The 21234-nt window shown below is 44.7% G+C and overlaps 1 protein-coding gene across 9 annotated transcripts in view; it reads right to left on the reverse strand.

The window, feature by feature from the left end:
- FHOD3 (formin homology 2 domain containing 3) overlaps positions 1-21234 on the reverse strand; it is a 408106-nt gene that overhangs the window by 50429 nt on the left and 336443 nt on the right. For 8 of the 9 annotated variants that reach the window (XM_054694089.1, XM_054694088.1, XM_054694093.1 and 5 more), the window contains 2 exons: positions 5173-5469; positions 56-945 (listed from right to left, as the gene is read on the reverse strand). In XM_054694089.1, coding sequence (XP_054550064.1) covers positions 56-945; positions 5173-5469 — 1187 coding nt within the window. The remainder of the gene's footprint in view (positions 1-55; positions 946-5172; positions 5470-21234) is intronic. The other variant, XM_054694090.1, reaches the window with a different exon arrangement.

A 21234-nucleotide genomic window follows, 5' to 3' on the forward strand; every position in this document is an offset into this window, starting at 1 on the left:
TCAGCAGTGGAAAGCAACACTGCAAATCAAGAAGCATGCTGGATGCTAGCAGTACCTTTGAGACGGACAGTTCCTTAGACTTAGACTCAAACAGATGCTCCAGCCTGGATGTGTCCACCTTGATAGGTTCCAGTTTCGACCACAGGAATTCTCTGCAGCGGCGATTGTTTTTACAGGGCCACTCGAACGGCCGCACTTCATTCCAGAACAGACGGATGGTCTTCTTTTTCTTTGTAAATGCTGGCTGACCCCTGGGTACCTGGGGCCACCCTAAGCCCTGAGGAGCATTGAATACCGGAGGAGGAGCCAATAAATTACCAGGGACAGGAGGGGGAGGCACGCTGTCCAACAGGGGTGGAGGGGGCGGGGGTGGCAGGCCCAGAAAGATGGGTGGGGGTGGCGGCGGGGGCCCGGAGGCCTCCCTGTGACCTGGGTCCACGTCCAGGACATCAATGTCATCCTCTTCCCCCAGGTCAGTGAAATCCATGTCTTGGATTCTGAGCTCCCTAGGGTTGGCCATGAGCTGGTCCCAGATATAATCCGATTCAGTCTTCTGCTGTGTGGATGCTTTCTCAGAGACCTTCTCACTGGGCTCGGTGTCAGAGGAGACAGACCCTCTTCCAACATCCCCGCTGTTGAATTTTTCAGCAAAGGCTTTCACGCTGCCCCGATTGTCCAGACAGTCAACGTCCACCCTCCTGATGCTCTCATCCTGGGCCAGAGAGTTGGCCTGCAGGGTGGATATTCTGCTGGCCAGGCTAGCTACTGCCTCCGCCCCCTGCTCAGTCCTGCTGGCTGGGCTTGCCTCCTCTTCCTCCTCCTCTTCCTCCTCCGTGGGCTTTCTGTTATGGGCATACAGCATGTCCAGCATGAACCGTTTGTTGGTGAGGATGTCGCCACACTGCTCATTTACACCGGCATCCTGAACACCCGTGGACCACAAAGCTGAAAATATACAGAGGGAAAAATGAGAAAGTGGCTGGGGCCTGCCTACCAGGAGAAGCCCAGGTAGTAACTGCCTGCATTTTGCATGCAGAGTGACATTAGAAAAGATGGGGAAACAAATCGAAGAGATCTGGTCACAGTTGACAAGATGCTTTTGATCAGGAAGAAATGCTACCTCAAAGTACAAGTGTCAGACCCCAGGACTCAAGACTCTCACTTGCGAGAAAATGCTTGTGACTGCTGCCTAGGCTCAGGGGAGAAATTTCCCTCACCTTTCCTACCCATCCATGACTGCTGGCCCAGAGCCACTCAGCTGCAGGTAATGGATGGGCTTTTGTCTTAACTAGATACAAGGAGGTAAAGAAGATGCTCCTTCATCCATCCAAGTGTTGGAAAGACTGCAGAGTCATCTCTGTTCCTCCTCTACTTCACATCTGTATAAAGGGCCTGGATAAATACACCAACCATGCCACTTTAACTTCACAGTCACTTGTCTTCAGGAGACCATCAGTGTCACCTGTCAGTTTCATCCATGACCTCCCAGCTAACTTTTATACTCTTCTGTCCTCTAACCTTCCCCACCCATCTCATCTTCATGTAAGGATGATCTTATTTTTTGCCATCTCAACGGATGAAATCAGTTCTTTCAGTTCTTCCAGAACCACTATTCTATATCCATCCAGCTGCATCTGCACCCCAACCATGACAGTCCCCCTGTGACTCCTATAAATCACAGTTGACAAACTTAGCAAGGTAAACCAGTCCAGCATTGAAAACCCTCTAGCAATTTTCTGTCCTGCATCTGCCATGCTCCTCACTACACCCTCCCTACTGAACCATAAACATTATAGAATTTCACCCACCTTTAAAAAGAAAAATCCCTCTTGATCCTGCTTACCCTCCCTCTCCAGCTAAAATCTAAATCTTCTTCTTTCCTTGCGTGTAAAGCTACTGCGAAAAGTTGTTTGCTCACAGTCTCCAATCCCTCTCCTTCTTCTTGCTGTACCCAGTCTAATGAAGTTTTTGTCCCCACCCTCTTTTCAGCGATGCACTTTTCCAGATGACCAATAACTTCATGTGGCACTAATCTCAACTGACCCTTCAACAGACATCCTTCATTTGACTTCCAGGATACGATACTCACTGGTTTGATTTCTTCCTTCTGGCTCCTCCTTTTCAGTCACCTATTCTGGTTCCTCCTTATGTTTAACCTTTAAATGTCTTAAAGGTTGAAAACATCTATACTCACTTTTCATCTACACTCACTTTCTTAGTCATCATCTCATCAAGTTTCAGGGCTTTTAATATCACCTTCTGTTCTCATACCAATTCTCCTCACCAGACTTGCTTCTCCTGCCCTGGTGTCCTGTCTCTGATACGGTAAATTCATTCATCTTGCTGCTAGTTCCAAAATCCTGAAGTCATCCTGGTGATTCTCAACCTCCACTCTACACCCACCCAACCCAACATAGCAGGGAATCCTGTTAGCTAAATGTTCATGTTACATTCAGAATCCAACCACTTTTCTCACCACCTTCCCTGCTACAACCCTGGCCTAAGTCAAGGTTTCTTCCCTGCAGAGGTCATCCCTAGCTGCTGTCTGCTTCCACTCTTACCTATCTTTCGGCTCAGTCTTTCAATGCTCTCACCTTTCACTGAGAAAGAAGTCAATGCCCATTCAATGTAATAAGTCTTACATTATTCCACCTTAGCATTATTTCACCCCTTACCACTGCCACCATCCCAGACAGACATGAAGCTCTTCAGTTATAGCAGTTCCCTGCTATTTCTAGACCTCAGCAGGCATGATTCAGGCAGGGAGAGGAACTGGAGCCCTGTGCTCCTGTTTCCACGGGGTGGTGCTATATAGAAGATAGCCTTTCCTTTGGTCCCATTGAAATAACTGTGAGGTGAGTAGTGGCAGAATATTTCCCATTAGCACTTTTTAGTGCAGGGCAAGCATTAATAGCCAAAAAGGTTTTCTGTTCTGTTAGGTAATCCTTTACCCTATCCTTTGGCTAGGGCAATGGGCTTTGTTTGGAACTATACAGTCCAGTTTTTTTCTTTATTAATATAATTTTTTTATATATGTAGTTCATTGTTCATTTTTTGTCTTGTGTATTTCAAGAGCCCACGGCTGTCTGCCTCCTCCGTCCCACATTTCAGGGCCCTCATATGATTGACTGCTCTGTCATACTCAGGGTGTTGGTACTTTAGCTATAAGAGGGAGGAGCAGGGAGCAACGGAGCTACAATAAGCCCTCCTATGCTAATGCCATAGAACAGAACACACAAAGCAAAGAAAACGAATACCACACACCCAGATAAGTTGACTCCTTTTTGCATCCTACAAAGTCATTCTCAATTAATAGATACAAACATTAGAAATATGATTGGGGATCATTTCAGTTGTCTCTGTGACTTAATTGAGAACATTGTGAAAAGCAAGAGTTAGGACAGAGCTGCCCTGACTCCACAGCTGCTATGGTGCCTACGAGCAGTGGGATTTTCAGGAACCAATAAGCTACAGCAAATAAACACAATCAGCTCTCTTAATAGCACCAGAATGAAGATGAAAAACCACAGCAGAGCCCTAATTCCCAAGTCTACACACCTGGACACCACCAACTTTTGAGAGTGCATCCTGGTTTTTCACCAGCAACAGTCTCCATTTTTGGAGAGTTGTCCTTATTTGGAAGACTATTGGACAATCTGATCCAAGAAAGTTCTATTTCTTTGCTTTTTTTTTCTATTTTGTTATGTTTCAGGCCTGCTACACATAGTTCTGACAAATAACAAAGTTATTCATAACAGATAAAACATAATTTTAGGCCAAACTGATCAAGAAGACTTACCCAACACACCCTGAAATGGGATCATAATTATATTCAATGCGACTAATAAAGAATTTAGGAGACTAATCTGACTTTCAAAGAAATTAAGTATCAATATATGCAATACCTCTTAACACATGTATCCTCAACCAACTGGACAAAAGATTTTTGATGCAATAATTTCAAAGATGTAAATTAATAGTCTTTCAGTCCTCCTTTTTAATGGTATCATAGTGATTAGCAATATTCTAACTGGTAAAAACTGAAATAGCAACTATTTTTGGCTAAGCCATTGACTGACAGTTCTCACGGATGTTGTTAATTTCATTCATTCATCCATCCATCCATCCATCCACTCTCAACTTAGAGACAAAGTTCTCAACCTGTGAACTAATGAGCCATGTGTAGATGCCACTGGTCTGCAGGTCCTTGTGGTGACTTCATGCTGCCCTTTGGGACCAACTTGTAAGTTCCTTGAGTGTGTGTCACTGTAGCTTAATGAAGGTTGGCTCACAGGAAAGCCCTCACTGGTGAGAGGGGGTTCCTGCTCCCTGCCACCCTGGTAGCACATAGTCATGGGAAGGAAAATCATCCCCCATGGATCATATATGATAATCACAATAAATGATTATATGAATCATTTACAAAATTATATGAATCATTCACAAAATTCTCTGTGGCACCCTCCCCAATCCCTGGTAAGAATTAAAACTCTTTTTGGCCCCTAATCATACAGTCACTATTATGAAAGTGAACTAAATGAGTATCAGGTATAATACCAAAAAAGATGGCATTCTGTAAGGAGAAGCACACACTTGGTACCAAAAAAAAAGAGTGGTCGGGGACATTGCAGGACATTGTTTGCATTGTGTCTATTCCCGTGTAGTACACCAAATTGACCTCCACACACAGGAAGGAACCGCTTTCTGGAAGGACTCATTCAATTCATTTGGACAAATTGTCTCTGGTCTGAAATACTTAGTCATAATGGCTTAACACATTTCCCTCAAAGAACAATTCCAAGGGAGTAGATAGCAACATGACACATCTTAATTTAAATCAAATAAAAGCTATACTTACTGCTACCAATTAGAAGGAAATGAGGAATCTCCCTTTTAGGGTTGATGCCTCAGGAAAATTCATCTGTTGCCCTGATTATCCAGGTGCTTTTTTCCCATTTGTGGAAGTAATGGTGTAACAGCCTGCCAGACGGTGTGGGGGGCACCGTTCCATGATGTGGGCAGAGGCCAGCTGACCGACTATGTGACCACATTCACCTCCACACGTAGGCCAGCGAATGAGCTGACCCGACAGCTCATCTCAGAAGCAAGCAGACCAGGTCCCTGTCGTGGGATCCTCTGGAATGTGATTATTGAGAAAAGGGACTTTATTACCATTTCCCCTGTCCCTGGAGAGCTTGTCCTCCTTGTCCTCCCTCTCTAACGTGCTGCTGGAGGATGAGATGCTGGAGGCGGAGCAGTTGTCCCTCTCGTTCACCTCCTCGTTCTGTCTCTCTTTCTCACTGAGGGAGGCTCGCTCTTCTGGCTCGTGCTCCAGGGCCCGCTCCACTCCGCTCTCTGTCCCCAGGTGGGCAGGGGCTATTTCCTGGCTGGCCTCATCAGCAACCTGCCCCACCTCTGCCTCTGGTTCTGGTTCTGCCTCCGGTTCGGGAACAGGATCCCCGGCACTCACTGATGGGAACAACAGTGGAGGTTACAGTCACAAGAGGATCTTCTTGAAAATGTTAGGTTAGGTATGAACATGGACACAAGGTAGATTTCTCTGTATTATCTACAGAGGTAGGAAGAATTCAACACATGGTCCCCAAGAGTCCTGTCCCTTGGCTACTCAATCAGTGTGGGCCCTGCTGGGAAGGGATTGTGCAGCTGACATTAAGTCTCAAGTCAGTTGACCTTAAGGTAAAGAGATTACTGAGGTAGGCATAAGCCAACCTGTGAGCGTTTTAAATCAGAGAGTCTTCTGATTAGCTGTAAAAAAGGAAGCAGCAGAAATGGAGAGAGATTAGAAGCTGGGGGAGGATTTGGTGTATCAGTCCTGACTTTAAGATGGAGGGGAAGAGTTCTTGGTCAAGATGGTGGTGTAGGGGGCTGCTCCCCGCAGTGGTGTGTTTCGTCAGTCTGCCTGTTCTGTTCCCCACTCTGTCTCTGGTGAATCCTCTCACCCTCCCGTGCATCTGGCCTGTACCCCGGTTCTTGTATAAATAAGTGAATCTTAAAAAAAAAAAAAAAAAAGATGGTGGTGTACGAAGAACCTGAAGTCACCTCCGCCCACACACATATTAAATCACATATGAAATAATTTACATGGAAAAGAAAGAAAGCCAGATAAACAGAGCTTTCACAACAAAGGGTAAAAGAAAAGCACTGAAATTGACAGGAGAGAGATGCTCTCCCAAGAAAGAAACCCCGTTCCAGGCACAAGGATTCATAGTTGGGAGGGTTCTGAAGGTGTGGTGGGCTTTTCTCTGAGGAGGAGGGAGAGAGGTATGTCTTATATTAAGTTCCCCAAACCCTTGATCCAGCTCAGCAGTGAGTCTCTGGAGCACCAGTGAGAAAGGTCCAAGAGAATCAAGGGTCAACAGGGAATGAACCTTAAGGGCACACACATGACTCACCTGCCCCGGGACTCAGCACAGTAACACTGGTGCAAACATGTCCAAATCATAGGTGAAAGAATTCTCCACCTATCATCTGAACAATATCTACCTGAGGCAAGAAGGTTTAGGGACAATCCTCAAATCAAAAACACTGGCAGGTACCACACTGGCAGCTTCTTGCAACTTTTCTAATGTCATTGTCTCTGGGTACCATTTTGTCACCTCCTCCTCCAGTCCACTAAAGTATGTGGAGGAGCCCCACTAGGCAATCTGCCCACACCTGTGACATAGCAGCACATCACAGCTCTGCACTTGAGAAACATATCTCAGTTCCATGGTGGGTCCTCAGCCACTAGGTGCCAGACCTCTATCCACCCAATGCACTGTGCTTCCCTGACACAGAAGGTGTGTGGATGCTGCACAGGGAACACACCTTGAGCACCTCAGTCTTCAGAAAGGACTGCACTCCTGAACATCATGGGAAATCACCTGCACAACAACAATCCTTGTGAGGCAGTAATATTGGTTAATACATAGAGAAAAACAGAGAGGATCAAATGGAATAGGGAGACAGAGGAACATGACCCAAACAAAACAGCAAGATAAAGCCCCAGAAAAAGACCTTGAAGAAATGGAGATAAGCAAACTACCTGACAAAGAATTTAAAATTATGGTTTTACAGATGCTCAATGAACTTGGAAGAATAGAAAGCCAGAATATTTTTGAAAGATCTAAAAAGAAGTTATAGACCTAAGACTACAAAGACAGAGCTGAAGGTGCAATAGAAGGGTCAAACAGTAGATTGAATGAAGCAGAGGAGTAGGAAAGTGAGCTATAATAACTCACCCAGACAGAGAAGCAAAATGAAAAAATTAGAATGAGTGAAGATGCCTTGTGAACTCTGGGACAATATCAAGAGGAAGAGTATTTGCATTATAGGAGGGAGGAAGGGTTAGAAAAATTGTTTGTGAAAATAATGGCCAAAAGTTCCCCAATCTGGGGAGGACACAGACATCAAGGTATAAGAAGCCAAAGAGATCCAAATAAGAGGAACCCAAGAGAGGCATGCCAAGATACACTGTAATTAAAACAACAAAAGTTAAAGAGAACCTTAAAAACATAAGCAAAAAAAAAGTGTGTCATGTATAAGGGAAAACCATTAAGTCTGCTATCTGCAGACTTTTCAAACAAGACAAAAAATTTTAGAGGTCAGAAGAAAATGGGATAGTATATTCAAAGAGCAGAAATGAAGACACTTCCAACCAAGAAGTCTATACCTGGCAAGGTTAACTAACATACAGAACTGAAGGGGAGATAAGAATTTCCCAAAGAAAGGCTAAAGGAATTCATTACCCCCTAAGCCAGTCTTGTAAGAAATGTTAAAGAAAAGAAATGACGAAATCAAGAAAACAGTATCACTGGAAAGGGGTGGTGGCAATGAAGATGGAGAGGAGCTGCAAGATGCGAGATAAATATTGGAGGTAGAATCAATGGGGCTTGCTGATGGACTGAAAATGGCAGGAAGGTGGAATTGGTGCCCTTTTGTCCTGTGAATGAAAACCATCACTCCCCCTCTTATATGTATACTCAAATCTCTTTCCAGATGCACATTTCACCTTCCTTGTGGAGATGATTCAAGATACATAAGAACTGCTGTATGAATAGGGAAAACAAAGGATAGGCGGGAGTGGGAAGTAGGAGGCAGAAAGACCATTTGATGAGAAATGTGGGTGGTCTCTAGAAGCCGAGAAGAACTCCTAATAGACTATCAACAAGGGATAGGCACAGTTCTGGAACAGTCAAGGAACAGTCCTGGAAGCCCAAGAAATAATTCTGCCAACATCCTCAGTGAATGTGGAGGTGGATTCCTCGCAGGGTCCCATGGGAAGAACCTAGCCACCCACAACCTTGAGGGTGACCTTATGATACCAGGGCCAAGAACCCAGTAGAGCCATGCTGGACTTCTGACCCATGAAAATGAGATAATAGATTCTGACATGAATGGCTATGTTTGTGGTAATTTGATATGTACCAAGAGAAAATGAATACATGATCCTTTACCTCTTCAGGGAAAGAGAAAACATTCCCCGGTGATTCAAGCTGCTAAGCAAGTAACAGCCTCATGGTTCCTCAGTGGTGACACCAATGAGGCTCCTTACCCTTTGCTTGAATTAGGTTTGCTTTTAAGGTGAAGTAAGCCCACAATTTTGAAAACTACTTGGGAGAATCTCTCATGGACACAGAATTATCTGCAAACCTCTCAAGAATGGAGATTTGATGCTTAGAGCAGGTAAAATGCTCACACTCCCACATGTGTCATCACCATGTGTGGGGCAGGCACATGGGAAGTCTGGTTTTGCATGTTTTTGCTGAGCAAACTCTCAGCTGTAAGCTGTGTCTGGGTTGCTAAGTGATTAGGAATGTAAACAATTCTGAACTAACTCTGCAAGTGAAGCTTAGAGGAGGGCAGTCACTCCTGAGGGTCTGACACTCAGTTTGGGCAAAGCCACATTGCTGGAAGCCTGGCAGTGAACCCCAAGAAAATATACTTGAGCCTTAGACCCACACTCCTCAAAACAATATTGAAAATGAGGCTGGATCTGCACGTGGCAGGAAGTCTAAGGGAGCAATCCAGACCCCTCCAGCACTAGCTAGATGAGGGGCTTTCTCTCTGGGGGTATCTGCCTGCTCAGGTGAGCAGGAACAGCTGTGACAGTGTGTGCTGAACAGATCCCTGTCAGGCCAGGTGCATTACTAGGAGAGAGGAAAGCTCAGGCCTCACTGGACAGGGGCCCAGGTTGCCCTCAGCGTTTCAGCAAGTCATCATTCTGCCAGGACTCACTGGATCCTGTAACCATTTCCCTTGTCTGCTCTCAGGCTGCTGTCCTCTAACAATGACTCAGGGACAGGGGAAGAACAGAGAAAAGAAGGGTATGGGGGGGACGAAATGTCAGCCTATCCTTCTGTCTTTGGATGACTTGTAAGCATCACCAGGAGGAAATGTTCCTCCACAGGAATGCCCTCAAGCACCCATTAGGTAGGGATTGGGCAGAGAGAATGGAGGTCTTGGCCCCACCACTGGCCCTTAGCTGGATGACATATTGTACATGTTCTGGGAATTCCAGCCTAGTCAGCAACATGCTTCCTACTCAGGGCCTCTGCTGTCTACTGGCTGTTCCAAAGAGTGACAGTTTTAGGAACTAGAGATATGAGGGCACAGTTTCTAGCAGAGACATACTGGCCGGTTGTAGCAGGAAGAAACCAAAGGCCATGGTGAGCCCATGAGCCTAAGAATGGGCGTGTCAGGTTCCTTTCCTTAAAAGCAAACATGGAACTGGGTAAAGGCAAGGAAGGAGCAAACAGGCCTCTTGAGAAAAATTCTCTTGGTGGTGAAGGAATTTTTATGGTGATTTCTTTTTCATCTGATAATAGAGTATTTAGCAAGGAGATATAAAACCCCATCCATCTTACAAGCAATGTAAAAGCACAGTTTCAGCAATAGCAGTGTCATCATTTGGTTGACGGAAAGCATATGTTCTTGCACACATTTACTTCAGAATAGCCACATCAAAACGAAAATGTGTTTGCAACAGCCCAGCATGTGGCATGCATTTAAGTTTTAATTGGTAAGCACATGGCGAAAACTGGCAAGGGTGCCTCTGTGTGGCTTTATCACTGACAGGGAAATGTGGGCAGGTGGTTGCCATAAGCCTGTGTCCACTCAAATCCTAGGACTCTGGGCAAAGTGATTTGATGGTTGTTTGACGCTAGTCTACACACACTCCAATGTCGGGATTCCTTTTACTTAAGCAGCAATGTGGCATCTGATTAGCCAGTGGCTGTCTGGACAGGTGTGGCAATGAACAAGTGCTAGAAAGCCACTTACACGTGGGAATAAACAGTGCAATTCCATCCCCATAGGTTAGGGCCTGATGTCATAGCGTTTTTTAAGCATGTGATCCAGCCACTGGGGTGGGTTCTCTTTCTCATTACTGTCGGGAAGGAAGTGGTCCCTAAAACTACCTCCTGACCAGATCCTGTGATTCAGTGTCCACATGGAAGTCAGGCTGTAAATCTGAAGCACATGACACCGTGCTAATGGTGGAGGACAAACTGAATAAAACTCACACACATTCAAGTCAAGCAGAGCGACAAGGGTGATGAGGGCCAATACACAAAGCTGCTCATTCCCAAGCATCCCTGCAGTGCACACACCAGGCGACATGTGCCAGTGCCCTGACACACCTCCCAGCTTTCAGAGGCCCCGCCACTTGGACAGGAACACAGGACATAAAAACCCATCAAAGTTGGGGGTGGGGTGTCATTGTGGGATGTGGCCTGACAACCCAGTGAGTACACTGGATAACAAAGAGTCCTGGAAGAGGCAGCCAGGAGGCATGGCAGAACCCTCTACAGCTAAATTAATCAAACCATGAAGGACCAGGGCAAAGACTCCTCCGGGTCGAAACCTTGGCCCCCTCCCTCATGTCCAAGAGCTTCAGCATGGTCCAGTGCCAGCATCTGCTCAGAGTTCTCACCGACACCCAGGATGGTCCTGGGACTCCATGCTCAGTTCCAGAACATTTCTGCTTCTCTTTTCCATTGTTGTCATCAGGACCACCCCCTTGTCAACACCTACCGCAACCAACACTCCCCTCCCTACACAACCATTCCTTTTGAGTCGCTGCCCCAAACCATAGTCTGCTTCCCTCTGGGCAGACATGAGGAAAAAGTATAGTTCCCCTTGCTATGTCCCCAGGAAATAGGAAGTGTGAGTCTTCAGGAAAAATTCTAAAGGGAGCAAAGACATTTGTCAACACAGGAACAAATTGCTCACCACTTCCTCCGTGGCTAGTCTTGGTAATTACTGTGTCTTTCTCTGACCCAACAAGGCTGTCTATAGAGACACATTGATGCTTGAGCCGGACCCTGTTCTGGCAGTGCTGGTCACAAGGGCGCCAGGATCTGACACCTCCTGCAGAGCCTCTGCAAGGCAAAAGTGAGCGGGCGTCCCCCTCCAGAGGCATGGAAACCCAGCCCCTCAGCCCCCACCAGATGCTATGTGAGAAATGTATAAACCTGGTGGCTGTCCTGTGGGCTTGCCTGTGCCCTGGGAGGCCACGCCAGGGGTCTTCAACAAGCCTGGGAGGGGATACAATTCTCTGTGCCAAAATAACAAGTGATTCCCGGAGGAAAAGGAGTTAGAAGAGGGAAATGTGGCTGAGAACCTTCTGGGCAGAAGGCAAAGTACATGCAGAGATCTGGAGCACAGGGCATAAGAGAGGAAATAAAAGTGGCATCAGGAGCTAAGACCACATGGCTGATAAGGGAAGGACCTGGGACTTTAACCTGAGGACAGTGACAGTTGCTTCCCCTGGAGAGGCCAAGTGGCCTCTGCCTATACCTATGTCACAGACAAACCCCGATTCCTGCTGGGACAACTTGGGGGGGCAGGGCTGGCAGTGAGGGTTGAGGCTCCTAGTTGGTGTGGTATAAACAATCCAGGATGCAAACCCTGCAGGAAAAGAGACTGAGGAAGAGCTAGGTGCCAGGTAGAGGGGCTCAAGAGAAGAAAATGAACAGTGATCCTGAGAGAACAGGGGAGTGAAGGGTTGAGGTTCTAGAGAATAGGAGGAAGTCTCCATCCCAGAGTCCCTGGGGGAGGTGCTGTGTTAACACTGGAGGGGAGCAGGAGTAGCAGGGCTGGTGGCTCCCCATGAGGGTTGTTCCTAAGCATAGCACATGAACTGTCTACTAAATCCCCACAGCCTTCCCTATGGAGAAGGTTCTACTGACTTCAGAAAGCCAAGGAGGGGAGGAAATGGTGAGGGCAGGAACTCTCAACTCAAGCACATGCCTAGAAAGACTCGGCAGGCGCATCTTTGAGGCTGGCTCAGTGTGACTGTGATAAACCAAACCCACAAGTCAGCAGCTGCCAGGGCCCCTGCCCCTGTCCATAACCACCCACCTGGCTTGCCAGTCACCTTGCCCAGAGGTAGGACTCTGAGACCTGACCACACCCCAGGAGCTGGAAAGGGGAACTGGAGGCAGGGGAGAAGCAGCAAGAATGACTTGGCCAGGTGCCTCCGTGGCCCTTCTCCCCAAGGTAGGAGTGAGTTTGGAAATAAGAAGAGGACATGGAAAGAAATGCCTGGCAACAAAAAAGGCATTCAAATCTGGGATCTGGCCTCCTGGACCACGTCCTGGGAGCAGACTGATGGGATCTTGACATTGCCAACCGCACTTAGCAAAGGCCAGAAAAATGTATTTGGCTGGAATCTGCATTGACCTGATTCAGAGGGCCTTAAACTGAAGTTTAAGGTTGGAGGGGGACAGTAGAAGGGAGGAGAAAAAAATCAAAATTAAACTGTGTAAGAATATACGGCAATGGATAGTTAGGTGATAGGGAAGGAATAAAAGGGAGAGGCCCATGATATATTCAGGAGGAAGTGACCAGGAACCAGGTCATCCCATTCAGTGGGGAAGGACCCACAACCAGAACACGGTTGCTCAAGGGAATCCTTTAGCCAGAGGAAACAGGATTGTAGGACAGAGGAGTGGGGGAGCCCAAAAGGGACCTATCAACATGAGAACCACAGGGAAAGGGGAACAGAGAGGTGATTTGTTGAGGGAGTGTAAAAGGAAGCCGAGTCAGCTGGAGAGAGTGACTCCTGCTTTCCCCTGCAGATCCCCCAGGCTGTGAGAGAGCTCAGGAAAGAGCAGGCCTTGAGGGTTTCAGCCAGCCTGCCCCCAGTGCCAAGTCAGGCAGGGCAGACATCCACTCACACCAGCAAGTTCTTCGTCCCTCCAAAAGCCCAGTAGCAACTCCCTATCTGGTCTTCAAAATCTCACCAGTCATCAGGCCTGCTTGTCCTTAAGTGAAGCAAAAAAACAAGTTACTATCTATTGAGCTCCTTCTGCACAAAGTGCAGTCCCAGGGCATATACACATCACTCTCTTCAGTTCTCACACCAACATTGTGAGGCTGAATGCTCCACATGAGACACGAGGACACATTTTCAGAGAGGCTAAGGAACTTCTCCAGGGCCACACAGCAGGTTGGCTACTCTGGGCTGCTCCCCCAGACACATTCTTTAGTTTGTGCCCTGGGAGGCTGATTTCTCTAAGAGCAATTGCTGGGTTTGCATTCTCTCTCCTCCCAGCTGGGTGGGCTCCTGGTGGGAGTATTTGTGTCCCTGCCCTTTTCTCCTGCAGCCACAGTTTGGGGAAGTTGTAAGGCCTCTGTTTCTGTCCCCCGGGTTCTCCCAGGCTACAGCTTTCACCAAGTCCTAGCCCTTTGCCAGGATCCCCCAGGTCTGGAGGTGCAGGGAGTGTTAACAGTTTCTCACTGACTGATGCTAGTGTCCGGGGGGCTCCCCCTGCCTCTGATAGCCCCATTCCCTCTCCACACCTTTGCAAATAGTTCCTTTGCTGACAGCCATCCTGCACTCTGAAGACTCACCAGGCTACTCCCACCAGAACCTCACTGACAAGTAGAGCAAATACTAACAGAGCTGGGGGCTGAATCTATTAGCCTGACTGAAAAGCTTGGGCTGTAAATCGTGATGTTATATTGTTTGGTGGAAAAGTATATAATCATCCCCCCAAAGCCCCAAACAAAACATACTGTGGGCATGAAACACTCCAATTCTGTTTTCATCAGTCTCCCAACAGCTGAGTCCACAGTATCCAATTGGAATCTCTTGTCATGCAATTTTTCTTTGAAGAGATAAATTGCTGGTAGAAAGATCTGAACTTATTAAGTCTTTGGGTGGCTTCGATCGATTTCAATCTGTGATGGGGGGTTCAATGACTTGGCCAGGGCTTGGCTTTCTGGCAGGACTTACGAAATAAAGGGCAGAGCCAGCCAGTTCTATAATAATCCCTCCAAACTGTGTAGATTCCAAAGACCTCCCCAGTTTAGAGCTCATAACTAACACCATCAACTTTAAACTTGTGGCTTAATCACATAAATGTGAAAAAGGTCCCAAGAGAAAAAACTCACAACTTTGAAAATTCTAAAGACTTTGCCTTTGGTGTTGAGCCAGTTCTTGCTAAGCTGCTCGCTCAGCTTCACTCCAGAGCAGTGTTTCTCATCCTCCATACTAAGAATATTTGAGGTTGGACAATTCCTTATTGGGGGAGGAGAAGAGACTGACCCAGGCACTGCAGCATGCTAGCGGTACACTGGCTCCTACCCACTAGAGGCTTGATAGTATCTTCTCTTCATGTGACACCCTTACATGTCTCCAGACACTGCCAAATGTCCCCTGGGAATCACCCCTGGTTGGGAATCACTGACCTATGGAACCATTTCATTAGGATAGACACACACTTAGCTTACCCAAGCTTTAAAAAAAAATACCTATCACCTGAAAAATACTTATTCATCATCTAATGGATTTGCATGGTTTCAAAATTAAACATGACTAGGGGGTATAGCTCAGGGGTAGAGCATTTGAAGCAAAATTAAACATGACTTTGTCCTAAAAATTCAGAGCTATGAATCAACATCTGTATATGCTACATTATGTTCACCACTAAAAGTCCAAGTCTATTCACCATAAATTGGCCTCTAATGTTATAATGCAATGTTACTTCAATTAAAAAAACCAAAACTATAAAATACCAGAAGAAAAAAATTCAGAGCTCTATTTTCCAAATAGATTTGGGCTTAAGCAAGTTCTTAAGATGAAAATCATATATCCCCCAAATTACCTTCAAAAGTCCCTTTAGAAGATGCTATTTTATAGATCCCCTACCCACTCTTAAGACTTCCATCAATTAAGGTTTTCCTGTATCTTCTGTGAAATGTTGTAAGAAATAGCAGACTAGGACTCATGGGACAACATAAATACAAATACTTAAACTCTAAAATCACATTTGATGCAGCAAGACATTCTTCTACAAGCACATGGGGATCAGGAACGGCTCAAGTTCTCATACCTTGCTCACACGGGGACACAGACCCAAGTTGAACACTGCACAGGATTACAAGAACTGTGTACACTGTAATTTCCACTCCATCTTTTTTCGCCCTGAAGATTATGCTTCTTAGTAATTTCATTTGGTTCAATACATATAAAACTCCACTGCACTATTATAGAGTAGAAAAAAGAAGCCGGCTTGAGGTCTAATCAGCCTAATATTGGTTAACATATAGATTATATTTCACACTATACACAGAAAGTGAAACTCAAGATTATTGTATCATTTATTGCCATATATTATCTTGAACTTGAGCCACATGAACCCAAACATTAACCATCAATATGAAGACTTCCTTTGAGCCTCATTAAGTTTCTCTTCTAAACTCATCTAGACAGGTCTTTCTTGATTCTGACAGTGTCAAAAAGGACTGACTACAATACCTGGCTGCCCTTCGTGGCCAGGAGGACAGGTGGAGCCACATGCCCATTTTCTTACAACAGCGAACAGGAAGACAAGTCTTTCCTCAAGGATGAGGACATTGTCTAATTATATACTGGCAGTGCATTTCAACAGCACCTCTAGCTCTTGTCAAATCCCAGACAGAAGTATCATCGACTTCAAGACAAAATCTGCTATTTTGGAAGGCTACACTAGCACTAGAAAGGGTAGTCCTGATTAATAACACCAAGCAGGCTTAGCATGATGTAGTTACTTTTAATTTGATGTTGTGGGTGATTAGTAACAAAACTCATTCATTTCATAAATACTTATTGAGACCTCACATGTGACAGTCTATGTGCTACGAACAAAGAAGTCAGACATGAAAAAATCTTCCCTAAGATATTTTTCAGGCTAAAGTGGTCTAAGTCATAACCAAGAGATAATATAAGGTCAATACAACCAGTATTTAAAGAAAACAATAGTGTTTCCTTTCAATTGAATCTGATTATTACCAAAAAGAACCAGCTATCTAGTGATTGGGGTGTGATTAGAAATGCCACTTTTAAATTTTTATCTCCAAAAGTTGCCCCCTCCTCACTTACTAGTCACTGATAGATATGGCTATTCATTTGGCCAGTAACTCAATTTATTGTACTTGTTAGCAAACTCATTCAGAAGGAAATGGAATAATTCACTTAAAATTCTGAGTAGTTTTAAATGTGGGTGAATAAATATCTTGACTATCAATTAGTCAAGAATCAACCTCTAAGTCTTTTAGCATTTAGATCCTGAGAAAGAAATGCCCTAATATGGCAACTCTCTACAAAAGCCCTCTCTTTACATTGGCTACCATCATTTCTTTAGTATTTGCAGAGTAATCTGTAGGGTGAAAGATGTACTCTCTATCATGGCCTGGGCACAGGGGAAGTAGCTGTCTCTATAGATCAATGTGTCTTTTTTTTTCCCCAAGTAGTTTTCTCATTTATAACTCACAGAACATTTACTGAGTGCCTATTCTGCTGCAAGCATTGACAGATGAAAAAGGTGAGCAATGGCAGGGGTCCTCCTTTGAGAATCACAGAAATGAGTAAGGGGGACTATTTATTACATACAAACATAAACCCTGTATTTTAGTTATGCACAAGATATAAGAGGCAATCAAAAGAGAAATTCAAACAGCCTGCTGGGAAGAGAAGATGCTTCAACTAGGGGGATAAGTCCAGTGGGCACCCAATGAAAGGGAGTACACTCAATGGAAGGGAGCACTCAAACACATAGGCACACCCAAGAGAATGTGACATCTTTCAGGTACTGGGGAGTGGTTTGGTGGGAATGGAGCATAACATGTGGGTGCTTGTTGTGACAGTAAAAGACTTGCCAGATAACCAAGAGTCTTGAATGACACCGAAGAACTTAACTTTATACAACAGATGTGTGTGTGGGGGGGAGGGGTTACCAGACAAGAAGTAGAAGGTGAGCAGATTTGGGGAAGGGTTTTATAGGTGAGAGATGGGTGCTATCGTCCATCTGAAAGCCCCTGACTAGCACCCATTAAGTATGAAGTGTCTCATGGTGATATCTAAAGAGGCTGGATCCACAAAACTGAGCTCAAAAAAGTCAAGGTTGGAGATGAACACTGGCAGTTGCAGCACACGGGAGGTCATTAAATCACAGATGGGGATGTGAAAGTACAGCCAGAGGGTACATCATGAAAATAGAGGGCTGCTAGGGAACCTTGGAAAACCTGACACTTGGGGGGACAGGCAGATTGAAGAGTCAGATGAAAAAAAATGATGAAAAATGTAGAAGACATGAATGTCAAATAATACTTGGAATCTGGAAATTATCTAGAGAATACAAGGAATCCAGAGTTGTTAGATCTAAAAAGAAAACAAAAAGGTAATGGAAACTCCAAGACTCACACCATGATCAGATGCAGCTGAGACACATTCTAAGGTAAATGAGCCCAAGCATTCTCCCGAAAAATCATACTTTTAGGAACTGGAAAACCAGTATGTGATTATCTTGCCATACTGCAGGCACTCAATCATTTTGTACAAATACCTTATGGGGCTTGGTTGGTGAAAGGGAGGGGTGGAAAGCAAGGGCTGCTGGAGGGAAAAGAAGAGTGCCAGTGGAGAGGGCACAGGGTGACCCAGGTCCTACCACAGATAAGGATGCTAGAAACAAACAGTTTTTCTTTGCCATTTCCCAGGTCTCAGTCATTGACTCTGGAAATTTGGAAACACCAAGTATTACTCTGACTGAGAATGCTCATTGTCCCTACCTGTGAAGACATGAGTATATCAGGAAGCATGTACTCAATGCTCCAACCTGGGGTGAAAAGCACTGATGTCTTCCCAGATTCCCTGTAAGCATCGTCAGATGCAGACAAGCTCGTTCCTCCCAGGGTCTGCTCTAAACAGTTTTGCAGCTATGGATACTTTCTTTTTCAGGGTGTATATCTAATTATCAATATTGGTTTAAAAACACTGTCATCCAATGCTTAGAAACCATTCTCCGTGGGTTTCTCATATGTCTGCAGTCTTGCGACCTAGGCTTTAATAACCTTTGTTCTAGACTATCTTCCTAAGGACATGTGCATAGCAAACAGCCTTGGAAGACAGAGATAGGCTCTCTCTGGAGCAAATGACTGGTTGGTTTATTGTCCACTGTGATCAATATTCTAACTCCCTCTGGAATTAGAAGCATGGGAAACATGTTCTGCCCACTATAAAATATTTGGGGTCCTTAAGTTCAGGGTGTGTGCAGACTTGGGTCACATTTACTTGTGGGAACTCAGATTTGGGGACATGATATAATTGTTCGTATTCCAACTGATAGTATTGCTATGAGGAATAAGGTCATTTTCCTCTGACTCCTGAGTTTTCTACCTGTGTCAACATTCATCAAACCGTGGCAGGCTAAGTCACTAGCTTACAAATAGAGTAAAGTCTCAGATTCTTCAGTTTTTGATGCCTAATTGCTGCCTATGAAATTATCACGTTGGTCACATAATACCCTTCTTCCACAGCCTCCCCAGAGGCCATTCCATGCCCTGTATTTACTTAAGTATATTTAAGTTATAGTCATACTTTTTCTACTCCAAAAGGACTCAGGCTATTATTTTAAAATATGGTACAAGAAAACACATTATAGGCAACTGCCTTTCTCTATGGAAAGAAAAAGGGAAAGTTTTGCTTTCTTCTATTTTTAGAGACTGACAAATAGCAAGGTATAAAAATGCAATGATTTTAAAAGTCTCTTAAAAAAAGGTCCACAGCAGGTGTAGTAGGCAAGGCCTTGGCAAACGTCTAGTTGGGGAGAGATCCTGAGAGATTTTGTCTAATTGACAGTTAGGTGAGGGATGGGGAGGTGGGGCAGCTCCAATCCCAGAACCACAAGGAATCTAGTTTCCTGCCAATTCATGACACAATGGACCAGGGGTGTCCAAAAGCTTTATGCAAGGGAACCAGCATGCATTAGGCTGGTGATTGACGATACTCCACTGCTACTGTGCCAGCTGGAAATAGGGTACCAGATGTTTCCGATTTCTGCCAGGTGGATTAGGTAACCTAGAAGATGTCTGCACCTGAAGGAGACCCAAAAGGTGACAGAGGTGCTCAATGACCAGTGACAGTCACCATGCTGATGAATGATGCCCACATGAAACATGATTATTCATTTAAATGAACTGAACATTTGAGGATATAACTATATGCCAGTAACTTATTTCCTGCCTTAAGAATGAGGAGGCTAGAGAAGTGCCCTATTTACCAGTACTATAAATGCTTGGATATGTGAGAGAAATTATCAGTATACCATATCAACAATCTCTGTAAATGGTTCCAGGGGAATTCTGGTGTGTAGGCCATCAACATCTCTGCAATCTTTTCTATCTCCAGGGCCAAACAAAGAGGTGTTTGAATATACCCACGAATCCAATTAGGTAGAAAAATAATCAGTATTAAACAGGTTTTTCCTTGACCTAAAATTAACATCGTGTGGTAAAATTTTTAAATGTCTCCCTAAAGCTTTATTTTCTGTGTGCAATACGGAGAATACTGAGCCAAAATCCAGAAAAGGAATCTAGCCATTAGTGTGCTTTCATGGCTACATTAGTGGGTGAAAGCCACTTGTTACCTCTTGACAGCAGTTTCCTTTTACTGGGAAAGGTCATTTATCTCCATCTAACCTCAGAAAGGCCTCAGTGTATGAGCCAGGGAGCATGGAAGGGTCATGGTTCTAGATTCCAGGAAAGGCAGTTCAGCGCTGGGACACCATCACCATCTGATTTTCAGACTGCTAGGTTATTCCACCTTGTTTCCATGAAACAAAGTCTCTGATGCCTATTGGGATAATAGGTTACCTTGTTTTAGTGACTTCCCTGGTCAGTACACAGATTAGTATTTTTAGTCCTCAGGCAGCTTTCTTAAGAGTCATGTCGAAGAATTCCATCCCAACAGGAACACTCTATCTTTTTCTCTGATTAGCGAGAATAGCTAATTTATTTCCAGGGTCACCTACAAGTTCCTTGAAATAATAGAAAATACACTTTTTAGAGAGAGAGAGTGAGATTCTGATATATCCCACTAGAGCTCAGTGGAAATAAGGGAAGCATAATTTAAGCAATGGAAGGCAAGAGAGGACCTTCCATGTTTGCCTAAATTTGGGTTTGATTGTCTCCATTAATTACAGCACAGTGCAAATGAGAACACATGTATATGTTTGTTCCTTACTTGGGGCTGGTAGTTTCTCACAGAGGAAAAACATTCAGACCATCACCACTAAGTCTAGGCAGGATTGGGACACAAACATCTGCTGTGAGCCACAAGAGGGCCAGATGGAAAAATAATTCAAGCACACATTGACTTGATGGTGGGGGTAGTGCCATAATTTATACAAAAATTACAGCAGATTTAGCTGGGATGGTTTTTGGCTAAAAAATCTCACTAGATGGCACGTAAGGCCATTGTTTTTCTTTCCTTTTTTTTTTTTTTAAACCATCATCCTCCCCTCTTTTTAAGACTATTTTATAAGAGAAAAGGTAAAGAAGTATTGAATGTTTTCATATCTTCTGCTGTTAAAAGTTGTCTAGAATCCAGTTTTAATAGAAGAACCCATAGAGTGAGCTGTAGTCTTAAGGTATATAATTCAAGAGCAAATACTCATTTTTTGTTGGGGGTGGGTAAATATGTAATTCTAAAATGTAGGTCTCAATTTTTGTAGGTACCAGGGAGGGGGTAAGCAAGGGGCTGGTGAGCATTAACGAAAACACCACCATAGGCTCTGTGGTACAGGATGCCTGCTCAATGGCTGGGGTGGAAGTCAAAAAATATTGGGGTCTACTTGGGGGGCAGTGCCAACAAGACCTGGAGCAAATCTTCCCCATCTGTTTGAACCTCACTAAAATATGGCGAAGAGCACCTCCCTTACTAACTCAATTTGCCAACAAGGTATTAAACAG

Source organism: Talpa occidentalis, unplaced genomic scaffold (assembly GCF_014898055.3).
Source record: "Talpa occidentalis isolate TD23 unplaced genomic scaffold, MPIMG_talOcc4v2.1 talOcc4.13, whole genome shotgun sequence".
In the NCBI taxonomy this organism is placed as follows: domain Eukaryota; kingdom Metazoa; phylum Chordata; class Mammalia; order Eulipotyphla; family Talpidae; genus Talpa; species Talpa occidentalis.